Below are 21635 nucleotides of genomic sequence, written 5' to 3' on the forward strand. Positions count from 1 at the left end.
GGTGGCAGCTAGTACTCCGGGGACGACGACCGCCGAAGCCTGCCCGAACCAGGAGGAGGAGCAGCCTCGGCCGAAACCGTGACACTATGCTTTACTGAAATGACAAGTAAATCCTCCTTTATTCCAATTATAATGGTCTGTAGTCTTAACATCTGTCACATAACACAATTATCAGAAAATAGCTTTACAGGACAAAGACCTCACAAGCTCGAAGGGAATGAATTAGCAGTCAACGAGTCAAATCTTCATTCATTGATTTGGAAACAGATCTAACGAGTTTAATCAAATGGATTATGTTTTTCCCCTACAATATACTAAAATTCCTTTACTATATCACCTCTGCTCCGAAATTATAGATAGTTATTATAATGCTTAATCTTATTTCTGTCAAATGATCTATGTACTGTCTCTCACCCCTCACGTACGTCTACGTTTTGGGTGCGCAAGTCAGTACCTATAAATTATTCCACTTATTACTTTATCCAAACTCTAGTAATCAATTACAAGCACACAAAATTCATCATATTTTAATATATTCATATCAACCAAACCATTCATATTCCTAATGATTCTTTATTATCACAAGTCAGTTTATCATAATCGACTTCCAGTGGAACAACAACTTTAACTACCCAGACCCTTCCCCCCAGTCATAGAATCCTCCCAGAATCTTATAGACTGGTCACTATTCACTGATCTTACAATATTCTATGACAGGCAGTGTTGTACGAAACCCCCAGATATCATTATATCAAAATAATATTATCCAAACGTATATAAAATTATCATACACACCTCTATATCTCATCATTCAAACTTGAGAGTGCAACTCATTTTCCACATTTATACCATTCTCACATCACATTCACACAATGTTGTTCTCAAACACGCTTAATCACTATTTGTATAACCTATGGGAATATTTTCTTCTATAAAAGGGCCCAAATTTGGAATGTTAACCCTATCACATTTATCATTTTACTGTGGTCAATTTTATCATAATCCTACATCACTTCTAAATTTCCAAATATAATGTCCAAAACACCCTAAAAGATTGGCCAAAATACAATGTAGACGTCATACAACCACACCGGTACACGTGACCTGTTCCTCCAACAGGATTTATCCTACCCCTCCTGGTAACGTGAATTTTCCACACTCAGTTGGTCAATGAATATCCACATACCATTTATTCTTCCCTTCCTAATGCAAGATTGGGCACGCCCTTTCTCCACCAGACATAGACGTTGCAAGCAACCTCAAATATAGTCCCTTTCCTGACACTCCCTCAACACAGAAAAGGCTATTATTTGCAGGATTTCTTATTATTGTCCGATCACTCACACAGATGAGCACCCACTCGTGCTTAAATGAATCAGACAGAATGACCAGCAGGGCGAACAAATTAATCAGACGAATTGAACAAATACATCAGATGAACAACTGAGTAAATTCGACAGATTGAATGCACGAATTGAGTCAGACCAGTGGACAAAGATGAAAGAGTTGCTTTCGCAAACCCAAGCAGGTCCAACAAACCAGTCTTGTACAAAACGAGTCAGACAAAACAATCGAACCAAACAAATTGATCAAGCTGACCAAATGAGCAACTTGAATTAGACAGAACTTAATCACAATTGAATGAATCACAGCCGCTCAAGCAAACCATTCACCCATACGAGATGAGCAGACCTACTCTATTTAACATGTTTCTATATTTTGAAGCCCTAGTGGCTATTTCACACCCGTTCACCTACTCTGGATGACTAGCGCTACTTCCAATTTATGGTGTCACCTACTCAGGATGACCTACTTTTTTACCCGATTGGCCCTGTCTAATTATTGCATCACCACAGGATGATACATCCCCTACCCGAGCAGCCTCTAACACTGAAATCCACGTTAGAGCGGTAACCATAGGCACTCTTGGCTAGCCACCTGCCCGTTCAGCCCTCTGGAGTGCTCTCCAAAGCGGTACCCACAGGATTTAACTTATTTGTAATTACCAACAATATTCAACAATCAAAAACATTGCATGCATGCTTATTTCTCATTCCAACAAAAAACTCTGTACTTTTCCTAAATGTAGTCCTTAATACTGGAGAGACCCCTCCCGTACCTGACCCTCAGATTCAGCATGATCGAATCACACAATTTCTATGTTAAAAGTAAGAACGTCACTTAACTCTATTAACAGTGGCCACTGTATTTTTGTGTGTGATTCGTCCAAATGTTCTCCGATGGCGCAGTACCCCAAAGGTCTATGAAAATGTATGCACTCACTAACTGCAAGTCGCTCTGGATAAGAGTGTCTGCTAAATGACTAAAATGTAAATGTAAATGTAAAATGTCTATTTCCAGTCCCGTCTGGGGTGCAAATTATGTCATGGATAGTTATCACTATACTTACTACAAATCAAAGTTCTTCCATAGTTTTTGTAGAATCAAGATAGACTTTATTACATAGAGCAACAAAAGCCGATCTGGTCTGCAGAGCGACTAACTCACAACACTCGGCCCTCAGTTTATATACAATGTCCAAGATGGTTGGAAAAGCATTCCAGGTGAAGCTGGCTGAGATAATGCCAAGAGTGTGCAAAGCTGTCATCAAGGCAAAGGGTGGCTATTTGAAGAATCTCAAATATAAAATATATTTTGATTTGTTTAACACTTTTTTGGTTACTACATGATTCCATGTGTGTTATTTCATAGTTTTGATGTCTTCACTATTATTATATAATGTAGAAAATAGTAAAAAATAAAGAAAACCCTTGAATGAGTAGTGTGTCCAAACTTTTGACTGGTAGTGTATTTCTGTGGGTAGGCCTACAACTGATCTTACAGTAGTCAATCGATTTGCCTCGGGCTGGAACGCACCCAAAGACATTTCTGCGCAAAGGCTTCTCAAGTTGATGTTGGTGAAGAATTCTACGCTGTCTATACCCAAAACAGACCCTGTGTTGACGGAAAACTAGCCAGCAGTTAGCCAGCAAGCTAGCTAGGTAAGCAATTACTTATGTTTTGCTTGTGCTATACATAACATAGCCAAAACACCAAAATAAAAGCGTAAGTTAGATAGCTATTTGTATGGTTTGCTATGCTCTCATTCGTGGTGTCCTTCCACTTCAACCTGGCGCGTTAGCATGCCTTTTCTAGCAGCTAGTTTTTAACTGGTGTACAGTAGATAACTCGCAAGCTAACGGCGTTTGTCCAGCTTGCAAAGCCATTGTATTGTCCATGTAATTCAAATACCTAGCAGTTTGGTATGTTGCAAATATGTTTAATAAATTAGCTAGCTAGTAGCTAACGTTGACATTTTGAGCTAACTGTAGGTAGCTAGCTAACGTTCGTAGTAGCTGTATAGCTAGCTATCTTATCTAGCTGCCCATATGACACCTTGCAAATTGTACTGCATGCTTTAGTTAGCGCGGTAGATGTCTAGCTCTGGCCTAGTTATCTAGACAGTAGCCAACTAAACTCCACGATTTACGATGGAGTTGGGCAGCGATCGTATATCGTGGAATTTATTTTAATCGGCAAGCTAGACAGTAAACTAACAATTGCAAGCTGCGTGGTGGGTTATATAGCCGACATCTATTTGTGTTGCTAGCTAGCTTGCACATTTATTATGCTATCTACAGGTCTGGCTCCCCAATGGTTATCATGTCTGGCACAGCCACTGTGCTGCAACAATTTGTCAGTGGCCTGAAGAGTCGAAATGAAGACACAAGAGCAAAATCTGCGAAAGATCTCCAGCACTATGTGACGACAGAGCTCAGAGAGGTACTACTAGCTAGTTACAGTCTGAACTGTACTGTAGCAGCAACACTTGCATAACCATGCAACACTTTCACAAACTCTCCTTATTTAACTACACACTCTCTCTGGAATGTTTTATGTTTCCTACAACCTTTAGTCTACCTGTGCCTCTTGTCATTGGCTACTATGAACAGTCATGAGTTACATGCAGTCAGTGGGGTTTATCCAGTATGGTTTTATCTGATAGTGATGTGTACCTGCATTCTGTCCTAAGTTGAGCCAAGATGAAGCCACCACTTTCTACGATGAACTGAATCATCATATTTTTGAGCTGGTTTCCAGCTCCGATGTGAATGAGAAAAAAGGAGGGATTCTTGCTATAGGTAAGTCAGATGATTTGCCTCAACAATGACAAAACTTGGCACAAATTAATTGCAAGGTCTAAGACACTAAATAAAGCTTTGTTCCATTTGTTGGGAGTTTACATTACTCCTGTCTACACACAAATGAAGCTGACCCAATCCATGTCACTGACTTGTCTATTTGCTCCAGTGAGTCTGATTGGAGTTGAAGGAGGCAATGCCACCCGAATCAGCCGCTTCGCCAACTACCTCCGCAACCTGCTGCCCTCCAGTGACTCGGTGGTCATGGAGATGGCCTCCAAGGCCATGGGCCACCTGTCCATGGCGGGGGACACCTTCACCGCCGAGTATGTGGAGTTTGAGGTGAAGAGGGCACTGGAGTGGCTGGGCGCCGACAGGAACGAGGGCAGGCGCCATGCTGCGGTTAGTGTGACACACACAGCTAGCCTGCTGTTTGTTTTGTCAACCACTATAGGATGAAACTGCAGGTGGTTGCATTTTCTACCAATGTGGGCTAAAGCACTTATCAGGACAAGCCCACAGCCTTGCTCTGATTTAGGGGCTAGCATAGTGGCTTCTAGCTTAACTACCCCTTTCACCATCCCTAATAACTATTAATGATGGTGAAAGGGGTAGTAATAACACTGTTAGAACCGTTTTTTTTGTTGCTTTCCTTTCAGTAAAAAGCTTTTAATTTCATATGTAAACCAGCACAAGATGAGGACTATGAGTTTGAAAATGTCCCCTTTTTTTATTCTTACTTTACAGGTTCTTGTCCTAAGGGAGTTGGCCGTCAGCGCACCCACCTTTTTCTTCCAGCAAGTCCAGCCCTTTTTCGACAACATCTTCTATGCGGTGTGGGACCAGAAGCAGGCCATCCGCGAAGGGGCTGTGGCCGCTCTAAGGGCCTGCCTCATCCTCACCACCCAACGAGAGACCAAGGAGATGCAGAAACCACAGTGGTACAAAGTAGGTCCCTCACAATCAATATCTAATTTGTTTAACATTTTCTAAAACCATAGTGGTACAAAGTATGTCACTCACAATCAACATTTGAATAGTTATTTTCTTCATATCATGAGCCATCATTTTAACATATTTCACCCAGTTGCAATGAAAGCACTCATTATTTGTTTTATGTGTGTCCTTCACCACAGCAAACCTTTGAGGAGGCTGAGAAAGGCTTTGATGAGACCTTGTCCAAAGAGAAGGGTATGAACCGTGACGATAGGGTCCACGGCGCCCTCCTCATCCTCAACGAACTGGTCCGCATCAGCAGTATGGAAGGAGAGGTGAGCCCCTCTCTGAACCACAAAGCACAAGCACTACAGGTCACAGAGGACAACAACCTTGTCCATTGCTTCCCATGGCCAAAAGAATGAGCAACTCATAGGCCCTAAACCTTTGGTCACGGAAGTGGTAAATAATATGGTGATGGCTTTACTGCATCAGGCTCAAGAGAGCTTCTGCCATGTGCTCATACATATCCAGTTTATTCAGATCTGCAAACTCTGAACAAACACTGCCTAGGGGAAGCATAGCACCTATGTATTGCTTTCAGACTGTGTCTCAACGTCCTCTTAATGTCTTCTTCCCTGGCAGCGCATGCGGGAGGAGATGGAGGAGATCACCCAGCAGCAGCTGGTCCACGACAAGTACTGCAAGGAGCTGATGGGCTTCGGCACCAAGCCACGTCACATCACCCCCTTCACTAGCTTTCAGTCGGTGCAGCCGCAGCAGTCCAATGCGCTGCTGGGCCTCCTGGGCTACAGCACACCCCAGGGCTTCCTCAGCTTCGGGGCCACGCCGGTGCCCGCCAAGAGCTCCCTGGTGGAGAGCCGCTACTGCCGCGAGCTCATGGAGGAGCGCTTTGACCAGGTGCCGTTATTCTTTTGTACTTCCTAGTGGAGGGTTGAAAACCCACTTTGAGGGTTGAGTCCTGACAGACCTCAGGTTCTCAATCTGAGGTCTGTGAAGGGGAACTAGTCGCTTGGATGTTGCTGACCGTTCCCTCAGATAGTTGTCGGACTCTGACACCTATTTAGTCAGTGTTCAAGGGTTCGTTTCAGTGTTCTGTAAGTGGTGGAGAACCATAGCTTGCCAGTTGTTGATACAAAAAATGAACACTGGTGTAGCACATACTTTTATATGCCCGAGGCTGCGTTTGCACAGGCAGCCCAGTTTTGATTTTTTGCCCAATTATGAGCAAAAGATCTGATCTGAAAAGTCAAATGAGTGGCAACAAATTTGGAGTTAGGCTGCCTGTGTAACTAGCCTGAGGTTTGAGTTGTGTCGGATGTAACGACAGCTGCTGTGTGTGTCTTCCTCAGGTGTGCCGCTGGGTGCTGAAGTACAGGACCAGCAAGAACCCTCTGATCCAGATGACCATTCTCAACCTTCTGCCGCGCCTCGCCGCTTTCCAGCCACACACCTTTACAGGTCAGAAAGGAGCCTCACATGCAGTATCCCTGCTAGATATGGATCCAATATTTTTTCAAGCACTTGATTTTGAAACTAGATTAGTCAGGCTAACAAAGTTGAAGTGAATCAATTTACCTGTATGAAAAATGTTGAGAGAGATGCATGATTGAATTCCGTTATTAAGTCATATTTCCTCATTTAGAAAAAGTATTGGTGGCTGCTCAAGTTAAAAATAGGCTTTAATACTTTGAAAGAAAGTTGTGTTCATTCTTAAAATAAAAGGTTATACCATTCACTGGTTTTATACCATTAGATAATTTATTTGCGTGTGGATGTTCGTAATTTCTCTCGATTCTAACTTTTCTCGACTTTGACCAGTTGAAGTTTGCCCCCTCCCAGACCAGTACCTCGCCGACACAATGGGCTACCTGCTTGGCTGTCTGAAGAAGGAGAAGGAGCGCACGGCGGCCTTCCAGGCCCTGGGGCTGCTAGTGGTGGCAGTGCGCACTGAGATCCAGCCCTACCTCACCAAGATTCTGGAGATCATTAAGGCTGCGCTGCCCCCCAAGGACTTCGCTCACAAGTAAATTAGATTGACTTTATAGAAGTGACTTTGTTTCTGAAGTGATGTTCATACTCAAATCACTGAAATGTCCCCCTGAAATCGGTGTTATAGTTTAGTTGATTCATACTTGAAAAAGGGTTAAAGTTTGAAATTCGTCATGTAAAGATAATACAGATCAATATATACTGTGTGCTGAACTTTATTTTTCTAACACGTGTGTGTGTGTAGGAGACAGAAGACCATGCAGGTGGATGCCACAGTGTTCACCTGTATCAGTATGCTGTCCAGAGCCATGGGCCCCAGCATCCAGCAGGACATCAAGGAGCTGCTGGAGCCCATGCTGGCCGTGGGACTCAGGTAGGGCTCATGACTACACCTCTCATTCCCATCCATTGTTCTCCATGCTTTGTGTAGGCAGGACTGGCCTCCGTATCCCAAATATCCATCCAAAAGAGGAAAGTGTTGCTGCCCGACAGATGCCAGGCAGATGTGGATGTGGCTTTGAGGCCTTTTGTGTGTGTGTGTGTGTGTTTGTGGAAAAGATGACAGACCTGGATGTGGTATTGAGTGTATTTTGTGTATGCTTTGGATGTGTGCCTGCCTATACGTGAGCACTTCCTGGTATGATGAAATGTCTCCATAACAATCCACCATTGTCTCCTCCTGTAGCCCGGCCCTGACGGCAGTGCTCTACGACCTTAGTCGGCAGATCCCCCAGCTAAAGAAAGACATCCAGGACGGCCTGCTGAAGATGCTCTCCCTGGTGCTCATGCACAAGCCCCTGCGCCACCCGGGCATGCCCAAGGGCCTGGCGCAACAGCTGGCATCGCCCAGCCTCACCAACATCCCAGAGGCCAGCGACGTGGGCAGCATCACCCTGGCACTCAGGACACTGGGCAGCTTTGAGTTTGAAGGTGAGATGCTTTAAGGCCACTACTGAGAAGAATGCATGTTGAATGTTAAAATGATTTTATTGAAGCTATTCTCTCTCAGTGCAATGTTAATCTAGCATTTGCTTGAAGTGGCTCCACAAGGGAACGTACGTTCAGTATCAAATGGTCCAATAATCAGTGACTTTAACTGGAGGTTTGAAACATAGCATTTTCCCTTTTGATGTCATTGGGCCAAGTGAGCAGCAACACTGAACGTCTCCCTCCTGAGTACAAGTACTGCCTGTGGTCAACTTGTCACTGTAAGTTAGCTCGCTAAGCTAGCTAGCAACATTAGCTTACCTGGCTAGTTGTAACAGCATAAGCAGCTGAATTAGCTATCAAGCCATCGTTTCCCCTTCTGCAAATAAAATGTGAAGGTGAGGAGGCTGCAGCTACAATGACACGTTCGCTAACAACGTTATCAGTGACAGCTGCTGTGTACATTAGTGACCTCCCTCCATTTCCCAGTCTGCTTTCTTCCATTTGGTGCCAAAGGAATTAGACCCTGACTTTCTCACCTCTCCTTCCTGTCCACAGGCCACTCGCTGACCCAGTTTGTGCGCCACTGCGCCGACCACTTCCTCAACAGCGAGCACAAGGAGATCCGCATGGAGGCGGCGCGCACCTGCTCCCGCCTGCTGACGCCCTCCATCCACCTGATCACCGGCCATGGCCACGTGGTCAGCCAGACGGCCGTGCAGGTGGTGGCCGACGTGCTCAGCAAGCTGCTGGTAGTGGGCATCACAGATCCAGGTTGGTTGTAAGGGTGTTGGTGGTGGTGATGATGATAGGTTCAAATAGCCAGAATGCCTAGGCACTCATGGGTTTGCTACTTTTCCCCCACCCCGTTTAGTATTTTGTCACTTTATTTAGACAGCTTGAAAGGAGATAGGATACAGAGAAAGGAAAACAGCATGAGTCTCACCCTCTCTCTCTTCTCTCTTTCTGTCCCTACCTACTTACCTCCCCCCTCAGACCCAGATATCCGCTACTGTGTGCTGGCCTCTCTGGACGAGCGCTTCGACGCCCACTTGGCGCAGGCGGAGAACCTGCAGGCGCTGTTTGTGGCGCTGAACGACGAGGTGTTTGAGATCAGGGAACTGGCCATCTGCACCATCGGACGCCTCAGCAGTATGAACCCCGCCTTCGTCATGCCCTTCCTGCGCAAGATGCTCATCCAGGTAACACAAGCAGTAGACTTGTCTTATTTGAGTCATTTTACCCATTTACCAGATAAGTTGAATGAGAACAGAATCTAATTTACAGAAACTATAAACAGAAATTACTTATTTCACATGTAGGTTATTTTGTGTATTTCTGTGCAAGATGTATTGAAAGACAACAAAAGGCATGTCAGAAAAACCCACATAGCTTGGTGTTAAAGGGAATACTTGGCAATGACTGGAAGTCTTTGGGTGTCTAGAATGTTAGTAGATACCCATAGACTTGTGCTAACGCTAGTTAGCATTGGCTCGCGAAACTACCTCTAACTTCCTTCATACTGGAAACAGAGACATAAAAATGTGTTCATCTGACTCTGGGGGAGTAGATAAAATCCTGAAGTATCCCTTTAAATAATCTGTTTTCATCTGTTGTTGGTATAATGTAGCTTTGTGTGTTTTACCCGAGATGCTAGTAATTCCTGGGTGAGTGTAAGTGGTGGACCTGCCATTTCAATAACACACCAGCAGATGGTAGCCAAGTTAATGTTTCACGATGTGGCTTCAATTACAAATGTCAGACTATGTTGAACTATGCTAAACTATGGTGTGGGTTCTTCTACCTTTTTGAAAGGAATTGGCATGGCAATCGCATTTAGTTTTTAAACAGGATGTTTTATTCATTAATTCAAGTTAAACACATCTATTTCCTTCATCATAATGGCTGCTAAACTATGGTGTGTGTTTCTGCCTGTTCCAGATTCTGACTGAGCTGGAACACAGTGGCGTGGGCAGGAACAAGGAGCAGAGTGCCCGCATGCTGGGTCACCTGGTGTCCAATGCCCCCCGCCTCATACGCCCATACATGGAGCCCATCCTAAAGGTACCTACCATAATTGGTGCTGCCCCATATGTTAACTACCCAGTAACGTCTTTGTAACGTGTTACAACATATTTGTGACAACTATGTAACTTACTGAAAGTAAGATACTGGATATATAGATTCCAACCGAAATGTACTGCTGTCAGAAGTGCCCCTAAGCATCCTGTAATATCTTGAGAATATTTTCCTAATTCAAATTAACGTACTTTTAAATTAACCATTTATTTGTATTAGAAATGATTCAAATGATTCAATTTACTGTTGGCTCTAAGCTCCTCTTCTCTTCTGTTTCAGGCCCTGATCCTGAAGCTTAAAGACCCAGACCCCAACCCTGGGGTGGTCATCAGCGTCCTGGCCACTATTGGAGAGTTGGCTCAGGTAAGGATCCCTTTTTAACCCTGTGACCCTACCAGTAAATGCTAGTGACATTCAGTGTATCGTTTTTCAATGTTTAGTGTATTCTACACTCTTGTATTTTATGTGCCTATGTATTCTCTATGCCTTTGTGTCTGCACAATTTACCTGTGTCTGCCGATGGTGGCCAACTTAACTTTCTCCTATGGGAATCAACCATGTATATCCCATTCATTTCAGTAGTGTTCACTGTGCCTGCTCACTCTCTCTGCTCAGGTGAACTGCTGGACTCCCCAGAAGGTTGAGGAAGTGAGAGTTGTTAGGGGCAGGCTGGCCCTGCAGCGCAGAGGGAGTGCAGGAGATGCCAGAGTAGGGCTGATGACAGTTTGTGCTGAGGCAGTGCCAGGACAGGTAGAGACCATCAGGTTCCCCCAAAGAGCCAGTCTGAGGAAAAAGACTGAACAGGATTGTGTGAATTCTCAATATGTTAGGGTCGTGTTCAGTAGGGCACACCATAGCAAAATGTATTGAAACAGAAAAGAAAACCAAGTGTGTCTTATTGGACAAGTTCAGATCAAGTATGTGTATAAACCCTGGATGACTGACAGGGGGTGCTGTATTGAAGCCACCGCGCAGCCATGTTGGTACTCCTCCATCATGTGGCACTCTGTTCATAATGTTGACATCAGCAAACCGCTCGCCCACACAACGCCATACACGTGGTCTGCGGCTGTGAGGCCAGTTGGACGTACTGCCAAATTTGCCAAAACGACAATGGAGGCGGCTTATGGTAGAGAAATTAATATTACATTTTCAGGCAATATCTCAGGTGGACATTCCTGCAGTCAGCATGCCAATTGCATGCTCCCTCAACTTGAGACATCTGTGGCATTGTGTTGTGTGACAAAACTGCACATTTTTGTGGCCTTTTATTGTCCCCAGTACAAGGTGCACCTGTGCAATGATCATGCTTTTTAGTCAGCTTCTTGATATGCCACACCTGCTCACTAAGAGGGATGTAAACAGATTTGTACACAACATTTGAGAGAAATAAGGTTTTTGTGCGATTGGAAAACTTCTGTGATCTTTTATTTAATCTCATGAAACATGGGACCAACACTTTACATGTTGTGTTTATATTTTTGTTCCGTGTATATTATGTGAGCTAAACATGAAAATATAAAAACATTTTCCTTAAAGTATTTTCTTTAGAAAGTATGTACTAATGTTACTGTCCCCACTACAGCAAAAAAATACTTAAATACATGTCATTTTGTCCTTGAAACATTGAATTGAAATTCCATTTGGAGGACTGCTCCTACTGGGGAGTGCCAATATGGCTGACCGGTGGCTTCAAAGCCTCTCAATCACAGGAGGTTGGTGGTACTTTAATTGGGGAGAACGGGCTAATTAAAATACTGTAGAATTCCATTCATTCCTATGGAGGACTGCTCCTACTTGTGAGTGCCAATATGACTGACCGGTGGCTTCAAAGCCTCTCAATGGCCAATACATAGTGTCAGCAATCCAGGGTTTATATACATCATTGGTTCAGATGGTGCCTCCCCGTTTCAAAATGTTTTCTCCCTACTGAACACAACCCATGGCCAGGCTACGACAGTGGTAAACATCCAAGAGTACGTGTATAGTGTAGTGTATAAACTGGATTACGTAAGGAATATGCAAAGGATTTGTGAATTGTGAATATTACAAGCTGAGTGGATCAAAACTGAAATACGAGACTGAGTACAGTAAGTTGTGAATCTGATAGGTGAAGTGAAATGCGGGGTTACTATAGATTAGATATACAAGGATAGCTGGGAGACATAACAGTAGGCCTCTTCGCACCAGAGAGGTGAGTTCTGATTGGTTGTTGTCACGGCCCGCCAGGTGAGCGGGCTGGAGATGAGGAAGTGGATGGACGAGCTCTTCCCCATCATCATGGACATGCTCCAGGACTCCTCCTCATTGGCCAAGAGACAGGTATATATGCACGATTTTATAGGTACAACTTTGGGAGGTGACAGGCTTGTTCACCAAGTATCATTGATATCTTCAATTGCAAGCCTTTCCCCCAAGCATGTCTGGTCATGTCCAAGTGTTAATATTAAATGTCCCTGCATTCAAAAGGACTATTTTGTATTTTCCATACAATCCATATCTTTATACATGTTATGGTACTATTTGCCATCAGATTCTTTGTGATTTGATTACATTGTCGTGGTAGTAACACATCTCGTTTCCACCAGGTGGCGCTGTGGACTTTGGGCCAGCAGGTTGCTAGCACGGGATACGTGGTGGAGCCCTACCGCAAGTACCCCTCTCTTCTGGAGGTGCTGCTCAACTTCCTCAAGACGGAGCAGAACCAGGGTATCAGAAGAGAGGTACCATTCATTATCCATTTGGGCTTTTCCCCTCACAGTTTTATAGTTGCAATGATTAAACTGGTAACACCTTGAATTACATCTCAGAATGACACTTCTTGTTAAGAATTATATGGAATTACGCTTTATAAGGTTAGCTTTTCCAAAACCTCGTGCCCTTATGTAAGTGATGTCAACTTTTCTCCCCCACCTCACGTTTCACTGTTATGTTGTACTCCTGAGTGGCGCAGTGGTCTAAGGCACTGCATCGCAGTGCTAACTGTGCCACTAGAGATCCTGGTTCGAATCCAGGCTCTGTCGCAGCCGGCCGCGACCGGGAGACTCATGGGCGGCGCACAATTGGCCCAGCGTCGTCCAGGGTAGGGGAGGGAATGGCCGGCAGGGATGTAGCTCAGTTGATAGAGCATGGCGTTTGCAACGCCAGGGTTGTGGGTTCGATTCCCACGGGGGGCCAGTATAAAAAAATATGTATTCACTAACTGTAAGTCGCTCTGGACAAGAGCGTCTGCTAAATGACTAATGTAAATGTAAAATGTTATGTCACATGTGCTGTCTATTGACATACAGTGGGGAAAAAAAGTATTTAGTCAGCCACCAATTGTGCAAGTTCTCCCACTTAAAAAGATGAGAGAGGCCTGTCATTTTCATCATAGGTACACGTCAACTATGACAGACAAATTGAGAAAAAAAATTCCTGAAAATCACATTGTAGGATTTTTAATGAATTTATTTGCAAATTATGGTGGAAAATAAGTATTTGGTCACCTACAAACAAGCAAGATTTCTGGCTCTCACAGACCTGTAAGTTCTTCTTTAAGAGGCTCCTCTATCCTCCACTCGTTACCTGTATTAATGGCACCTGTTTGAACTTGTTATCAGTATAAAAGACACCTGTCCACAACCTCAAACAGTCACACTCCAAACTCCACTATGGCCAAGACCAAAGAGCTGTCAAAGGACACCAGAAACAAAATTGTAGACCTGCACCAGGCTGGGAAGACTGAATCTGCAATAGGTAAGCAGCTTGGTTTGAAGAAATCAACTGTGGGAGCAATTATTAGGAAATGGAAGACATACAAGACCACTGATAATCTCCCTCGATCTGGGGCTCCACGCAAGATCTCACCCCGTGGGGTCAAAATGATCACAAGAACGGTGAGCAAAAATCCCAGAACCACACGGGGGGACCTAGTGAATGACCTGCAGAGAGCTGGGACCAACGTAACAAAGCCTACCATCAGTAACACACTACTCCGCCAGGGACTCAAATCCTGCATTGCCAGACGTGTCCCCCTGCTTAAGCCAGTACATGTCCAGGCCCATCTGAAGTTTGCTAGAGTGCATTTGGATGATCCAGAAGAGGATTGGGAGAATGTCATATGGTCAGATGAAACCAAAATATAACTTTTTGGTAAAAACTCAACTCATCGTGTTTGGAGGACAAAGAATGCTGAGTTGCATCCAAAGAACACCATACCTACTGTGAAGCATGGGGGTGGAAACTTCATGCTTTGGGGCTGTTTTTCTGCAAAGGGACCAGGACGACTGATCCGTGTAAAGGAAAGAATGAATGGGGCCATGTATCGTGAGATTTTGAGTGAAAACCTCCTTCCATCAGCAAGGGCATTGAAGATGAAACGTGGCTGGGTCTTTTAGCATGACAATGATCCCAAACACACCTCCCGGGCAACGAAGGAGTGGCTTCGTAAGAAGCATTTCAAGGTCCTGGAGTGGCCTAGCCAGTCTCCAGATCTCAACCCCATAGAAAATCTCTGGAGGGAGTTGAAAGTCCGTGTTGCCCAGCGACAGCCCCAAAACATCACTGCTCTAGAGGAGATCTGCATGGAGGAATGGGCCAAAATACCAGCAACAGTGTGTGAAAACCTTGTGAAGACTTACAGAAAACGTTTGACCTGTGTCATTGCCAACAAGGGGTATATAACAAAGTATTGAGAAACTTTTGTTATTGACCAAATACTTATTTTCCACCATAATTTGCAAATAAATTCATTAAAAATCCTACAATGTGATTTTCTGGATTCTTTTTTCTCAATTTGTCTGTCATAGTTGACGTGTACCTATGATGAAAATTACAGGCCTCATCTTTTTAAGTGGGAGAACTTGCACAATTGTTGGCTGACTAAATACTTTTTTTCCCCACTGTACATAATATGTTCCATTTAATTATGTTGCTTTGTCTGCCAGGCTATCCGTGTACTGGGCTTGCTGGGAGCCCTGGACCCCTACAAGCACAAGGTGAACATCGGCATGATCGACCAGTCACGAGACGCCTCTGCCGTCAGCCTCTCCGAGTCCAAGTCCAGCCAGGACTCTGGTGAGCACCCACCGCCATTTTCAACACCTCTCTCACATGCACACGCACTCTCACACACACATACACACACACCTGACATGTGGCTGCCTCTCCCCAGAGTGGATTAGCAGTGGAAAACATTGCGTTTATACACAAATACGTGCAAATATTCACATATGCACACTAGCTTTTGTGTTGGTGGCTGGAGTTCACCGCGGTGTTACCGCTACACTAGAGAAAAGTTATTTACGTTTTCAATTACAAAAGGTGCTGGTTCTGGCTGCCACGAGTACCCAGTCTCAGCTATGAGTTAAGCCAACAAAGGGCCATATCCACTGACTGACTTTGTCACTGGAGGCTGCTGCTTATAGGGCATCGCTTAGGCCTAGCAATGTCAACAGAATGTATGGGTTGGCTTTACAACCTGCCCATGTGTCTTTGTATGTCTGCACACTTTCTGTCTGAACCAAAACATCCAACACAGGGAGGCTGACCTCAGTTCAGACAGAAAATGATCAAGCTAAGTGCTTTGGGACCTGTTGAAGTAGGGATATCTGCCCCCCCCCCAAAAAAAAATGCAGCGTCATACAATATAATACAGTTGAGTCATCATCTTATAGTCATTGTAAAATCATTTACAATGCTTCATTAACAAGTGTAGTAGACTACTGAGATGGTATTCAATAAATAAGTTGGTACATGTAACATGTCCAAGCAGGAAATATTTGGATATGCAACCTAATCCAGTGATTGTCATGAATTTTGGGTTGACAATTAGGCAATTTCTTTTGCTATATTTTACTGTCAAAATAGGGCTCAGAATTTTCAGATTTTTTTGTTCAATAGAGATGAATTTGTCTTAATCTTTATGTGCACTAATATTATATACAGGCCTAATTCAATTGGTGCTAGATCGCTAACTCTAAATATAACACCTACTGCTAGTAACCATGTATGAATCTAACAGTAAATGAATTGTCCTAAAAAAAACTTTGCAATGAGCCCTAGTGCACTTGAGATGGCCGATGCGCAATGTCGCGCGCTCCGTATTTCAAAGCCATATCAGATATCATGATTGTAAAACTGTGTGCTTTGAGCTCGATAATTATACCTACAGAAAGCTGAGAGACTCCTCTCTTTTAATATGGACAACTAGTCTCTTCCAGAGCAGTTTTTCCCCCGCAATTGTATTTTGAAATGTTATACAATCACAAGGGGCACTAAAGGGGAGACCGAGCGTGTGAGAGGCTCGTTCTTTACAGCAGCTGACCACAGCGAAACAGGCAGGCACAGTGGATAATGAGGATAATGCACTTTACTGTTTAACAAATTCATGGTTTTATCCAGCAAAAAAATAGGACGTTTTGATTGAGTTGACCAGGTAGAATGTGCAGCTTGCACCAGTGCGAAAAATAAAAAATGTAACTTCCACAGCCAAGTTAAAAGGTCGCAAAATGTGACTAAATGGTCGCAGTCTGGAGCCCTGCTCATCAAAACTGACCCACATATTAGACCCTAAGGCTTGGAGTCCACCAGGCGTCAGCCTACACAACAGAGACTTTACCGTAAATCCTGATGTATATGACTTTGTAATGATTTTAGAGGAATTTGGTTGATTTTTATATGACCTAACGGTCCACGCACTGGCGAGACCAACGCCTTGACGTCATTTTGGTCACAGGATTAGGCTACACCGTCCACTGGAGATTACAAGTGAACGTTTTGCTCATATTTATGTATATTACATTTGTACATTATATCCATACCATAAATCACTAATCTTTCTCATGAATGCAGGTAGGGATTTTATTCCGTGTTTTAGACTGGGCCCCCGAGGCATATTCATGCTTTGACAGAGTCCTCGAAGATATTTCCATGTTAATGTCAAATTACATCATTGAGTTCACACAAGGCTACACATCTGATAATACAATGTGCAGTCTCCTGTGGCGCTATCTTTTTGGTCAGTCCAGAGAAAAACAGCTTGCAAAAATGACAGAATGAAGAAAAATTAAAATCCAACATTGAGCAACTTTTAAACAACTTTGTCATATGTGAATCAATTTACCAGAAGCATTGTAAGAAAATGCATGGAAAATGTCAATAAGGAGCTACGCTGTGACTGCTCTGTGGAAGGTAATAGCTTTAGCAGTTTGGCCTGCTAATGTGGCTCAGTCTGGAATTGAAGCTATCTCTCTCCAAGGTAGGATATGGTTAAAGCCAGGGTCAGTGTCTGGAGCAGCAATAGGACGCGTTCCACAGCTAAGGCGCGGCGACGCAACAACCAATGGTTGCTTTCCACGTCATCGACTGACAAATTGCTATAACATTTGATATGGTTAGCTGATACTTAAAATACCTACAGTTGAAGTCGGAAGTTTACATACACCTTAGCCAAATACATTTAAACTCAGTTTTTCACAATTCCTGACATTTTAATCCTAGTAATAATTCCCTGTCTTAGGTCAGTTAGATCACCACTTTATTTTAAGTATGTGAAATGTCAGAATAATAGTAGAGAGAACGATTTATTTCAGCTTTTATTTCTTTCATCACATTCCCAGTGGGTCAGAAGTTTACATACACTCAATTAGTATTTGGTAGCATTGCCTTTAAATTGTTTAACTTGGGTCAAACGTTTTGGGTAGCCTTCAATAAGCTTCCCACAATAAGTTGGGTGAATTTTGGCCCATTCCTCCTGACAGAGCTGGTGGAACTGAGTCAGGTTTGTAGGCCTCCTTGCTCGCACACGCTTTTTCAGTTCTGCCCACTAATTTGCTATAGGATTGAGGTCAGGGCTTTGTGATGGCCACTCCAGTACGTTGACTTTGTTGTCCTTAAGCCATTTTGCCACAACTTTGGAAGTATGCTTGGGTCATTGTCCATTTGGAAGACCCATTTGCGACCAAGCTTTAACTTCCTGACTGATGTCTTGAGATGTTGCTTCAATAAATCCACATCATTTTCCTTCCTCATGATGCCATCTATTTTGTGAAGTGCACCAGTCCCTCCTGCAGCAAAGCACCCCCACAGCATGATGCTGCCACCCCCGTGCTTCACAGGTGGGTTGGTGTTCTTCGGCTTGCAAGCACCCCCTTTTTCCTCCAAACATAACAATGGTCATTATGGCCAAACAGTTCTATTTTTGTTTCATCAGACCAGAGGACATTTCTCCAAAAAGTACGATCTTTCTCCCCATGTGCAGTTGCAAACTGTAGTCTGGCTTTTTTATGGCGGTTCCTTGCTGAGCGGCCTTTCAGGTGATGTCGATATAGGACTCATTTTACTGTGGATATAGATACTTTTGTACCTGTTTCCTCCGGCATCTTCACAAGGTCCTTTGTTGTTCTGGGATTGATTTGCACCAAAGTACGTTCATCTCTAGGAGACAGAACGCGTATCCTTCCTGAGCGGTATGACGGCTGCGTGGTCCCATGGTGTTTATACTTGCGTACTATTGTTTGTACAGATGAACGTGGTACCTTCAGGCGTTTGGAAATTGCTCCCAAGGATGAACCAGACTTGTGGAGGTCTACAATTCTTTTTCTGAGGTCTTGACTGATTTCTTTTGATTTTCCCATGATGTCAAGCAAAGAGGCACTGAGTTTGAAGGTAGGCCTTGAAATACATCCACAGGTACATCTCCAATTGACTCAAATTATGTAAATTAGCCTATCAGAAGCTTCTAAAGCCATGACATCCTTTTCTGGAATTTTCCAAGCTGTTTAAAGGCACAGTCAACTTAGTGTATGTAAACTTCTGACTTCAACTGTATCAAGGCGTTGTATCTCAGTTGGTAGAGCATGACGCTTGCAACGCCAGGGTTGTGGGTTCATTTCCCACGGGGGGCCAGTATGAAAATGTATGCACTCACTAACTGTAAGTCGCTCTGGATAAGAGCGTCTGCTAAATGACAAAAAAAAAAAATATCTGTCAGGCGTCAGCAACTTCTAAGCTCTGGAATACGGCCATAGTCTCTGGCAGCTGGCTGCTGCTGTGTACTGGGAGTCCTGCATGTCCTGCTTAAGTGCTGGAAAGTAATTGGCAATGTCAGGGGTCTGTAACTTGTGGCTCCAGAGCCTCATAGGGCTCCTTAGCTGTCCCTTTGTGACTCCAGTGGTGGGAAGTCATTAGCTAGGTGCTCCAGACCTCTCTTGAACACAACCACAACCCAGTGAATACAATGACCAAGTCAGGCCAAGGGAGTTGGACACCAAGGGCTCAAGAATGATAACGGTATAATGTAGTAGCATGCTCAGGGAGAGATCCGATACAAATCAAATCAAATTTTATTGGTCACATGCGCCGAATACAACAGGTGCAGACATTACAGTGAAATGCTTACTTACAGCCCTTAACCAACAGTGCATTTATTTTAAACAAAAAAAGTAAGAATAAAACAACAACAAAAAAAGTGTTGAGAAAAAAAGAGCAGAAGTAAAATAAAGTGACAGTAGGGAGGCTATATATACAGGGGGGTACCCGTTGCAGAGTCAATGTGCGGGGGCACCGGCTAGTTGAGGTAGTTGAGGTAATATGTACATGTGGGTAGAGTTAAAGTGACTATGCATAAATACTTAACAGAGTAGCAGCAGCGTAAAAAGGATGGGGTGGGGGGGCAGTGCAAATAGTCCGGGTAGCCATGATTAGCTGTTCAGGAGTCTTATGGCTTGGGGGTAGAAGCTGTTGAGAAGTCTTTTGGACCTAGACTTGGCACTCCGGTACCGCTTGCCGTGCGGTAGCAGAGAGAACAGTCTATGACTAGGGTGGCTGGAGTCTTTGACAATTTTGAGGGCCTTCCTCTGACACCGCCTGGTATAGAGGTCCTGGATGGCAGGAAGCTTTGCCCCAGTGATGTACTGGGCCGTACGCACTACCCTCTGTAGTGCCTTGCGGTCAGAGGCCAAGCAGTTGCCATACCAGGCGGTGATGCAACCAGTCAGGATGCTCTCGATGGTGCAGCTGTAGAATTTTTTGAGGATCTGAGGACCCATGCCAAATCTTTTTAGTCTCCTGAGGGGAATAGGCTTTGTCGTGCCCTCTTCACGACTGTCTTGGTGTGTTTGGACCATGATAGTTCGTTGGTGATGTGGACACCAAGGAACTTGAAGCTCTCAACCTGTTCCACTACAGCCCCGTCGATGAGAATGGGGGCGTGCTCAGTCCTCTTTTTTTTCCTGTAGTCCACAATCATCTCCTTTGTCTTGGTCACGTTGAGGGAGAGGTTGTTGTCCTGGCACCACACGGCCAGATCTCTGACCTCCTCCCTATAGGCTGTCTCATCGTTGTCGGTGATCAGGCCTACCACTGTTGTGTCGTCGGCAAACTTAATGATGGTGTTGGAGTCGTGCCTGGCCATGCAGTCATGGGTGAACAGAGAGTACAGGAGGGGACTGAGCACGCACCCCTGAGGGGCCCCCGTGTTGAGGATCAGTGTGGCAGATGTGTTGTTACCTACCCTTACCACCTGGGGGCGGCCCGTCAGGAAGTCCAGGATCCAGTTGCAGAGGGAGGTGTTTAGTCCCAGGATCCTTAGCTTAGTGATGAGCTTAGAGGGCACTATGGTGTTGAATGCTGAGCTGTAGTCAATGAATAGCATTCTCACGTAGGTGTTCCTCTTGTCCAGGTGGGAAAGGGCAGTGTGGAGTGCGATAGAGATTGCATCATCTGTGGATCTGTTGGGGCGGTATGCAAATTGGAGTGGGTCTAGGGTTTCTGGGATTATGCTGTTGATGTGAGCCATGACCAGTCTTTCAAAGCACTTCATGGCTACAGACGTCAGTGCCACGGGTCGGTAGTCATTTAGGCAGGTTATCTTAGAGTTCTTGGGCACGGGGACTATGGTGGTCTGCTTGAAACATGTTGGTATTACAGACTCAGTCAGGGACATGTTGAAAATGTCAGTGAAGACACTTGCCAGTTGGTCAGCACATGCTCGGAGTACACGTCCTGGTAATCCGTCTGGCCCTGCAGCCTTGTGAATGTTGACCTGCTTAAAAGTCTTACTCACATCGGCTACGGAGAGCGTGATCACATAGTCATCCGGAACAGCTGGTGCTCTCATGCATGCTTCAGTGTTGCTTGCCTCAAGCGAGCATAGAAGTGGTTTAGCTCGTCTGGTAGGCTTGTGTCACTGGGCAGCTCGCGGCTGTGCTTCCCTTTGTAGTCTGTAATAGTTTTCAAGCCCTGCCACATCCGACGAGCGTCAGAGCCAGTGTAGTATGATTCAATCTTAGACCTGTATTGACTCTTTGCCTGTTTGATGGTTCGTCGGAGGTCATAGCGGGATTTCTTATAAGCGTCCGGGTTAGAGTCCCGTTCCTTGAAAGCGGCAGCTCTACCCTTTAGCTCAGTGTGGATGTTTCCTGTAATCCATGGCTTCTGGTTGGGGTATGTACGTACGGTCACTGTGGGGACGACATCATCGATGCACTTATTGATGAAGCCAGTGACTGATGTGGTGTACTCCTCAATGCTGTCTGAAGAATCCCGGAACATGTT

At 44.5% G+C, this 21635-nt stretch overlaps 1 protein-coding gene across 2 annotated transcripts in view; it reads left to right on the forward strand.

Moving 5' to 3' along the window:
- The first annotated feature begins 2907 nt into the window (after positions 1 to 2907).
- Positions 2908 to 21635, forward strand: part of mtor (mechanistic target of rapamycin kinase) — a 154515-nt gene continuing 135787 nt past the window's right edge. The window contains exons 1-18 of one of the 2 annotated variants that reach the window (XM_045207166.1): positions 2908 to 3002; positions 3642 to 3783; positions 4034 to 4142; positions 4312 to 4544; positions 4890 to 5090; positions 5279 to 5413; positions 5724 to 5999; positions 6452 to 6560; positions 6921 to 7125; positions 7336 to 7464; positions 7777 to 8021; positions 8577 to 8792; positions 9015 to 9220; positions 9960 to 10082; positions 10377 to 10460; positions 12327 to 12419; positions 12686 to 12820; positions 15026 to 15155. In XM_045207166.1, coding sequence (XP_045063101.1) covers positions 3655 to 3783; positions 4034 to 4142; positions 4312 to 4544; positions 4890 to 5090; positions 5279 to 5413; positions 5724 to 5999; positions 6452 to 6560; positions 6921 to 7125; positions 7336 to 7464; positions 7777 to 8021; positions 8577 to 8792; positions 9015 to 9220; positions 9960 to 10082; positions 10377 to 10460; positions 12327 to 12419; positions 12686 to 12820; positions 15026 to 15155 — 2758 coding nt within the window. In that variant the 5' untranslated portion in view covers positions 2908 to 3002; positions 3642 to 3654. The remainder of the gene's footprint in view (positions 3003 to 3641; positions 3784 to 4033; positions 4143 to 4311; positions 4545 to 4889; positions 5091 to 5278; positions 5414 to 5723; positions 6000 to 6451; positions 6561 to 6920; positions 7126 to 7335; positions 7465 to 7776; positions 8022 to 8576; positions 8793 to 9014; positions 9221 to 9959; positions 10083 to 10376; positions 10461 to 12326; positions 12420 to 12685; positions 12821 to 15025; positions 15156 to 21635) is intronic. The other variant, XM_045207167.1, reaches the window with a different exon arrangement.

This window comes from Coregonus clupeaformis, chromosome 24 (assembly GCF_020615455.1).
Source record: "Coregonus clupeaformis isolate EN_2021a chromosome 24, ASM2061545v1, whole genome shotgun sequence".
In the NCBI taxonomy this organism is placed as follows: Eukaryota; Metazoa; Chordata; class Actinopteri; order Salmoniformes; family Salmonidae; genus Coregonus; species Coregonus clupeaformis.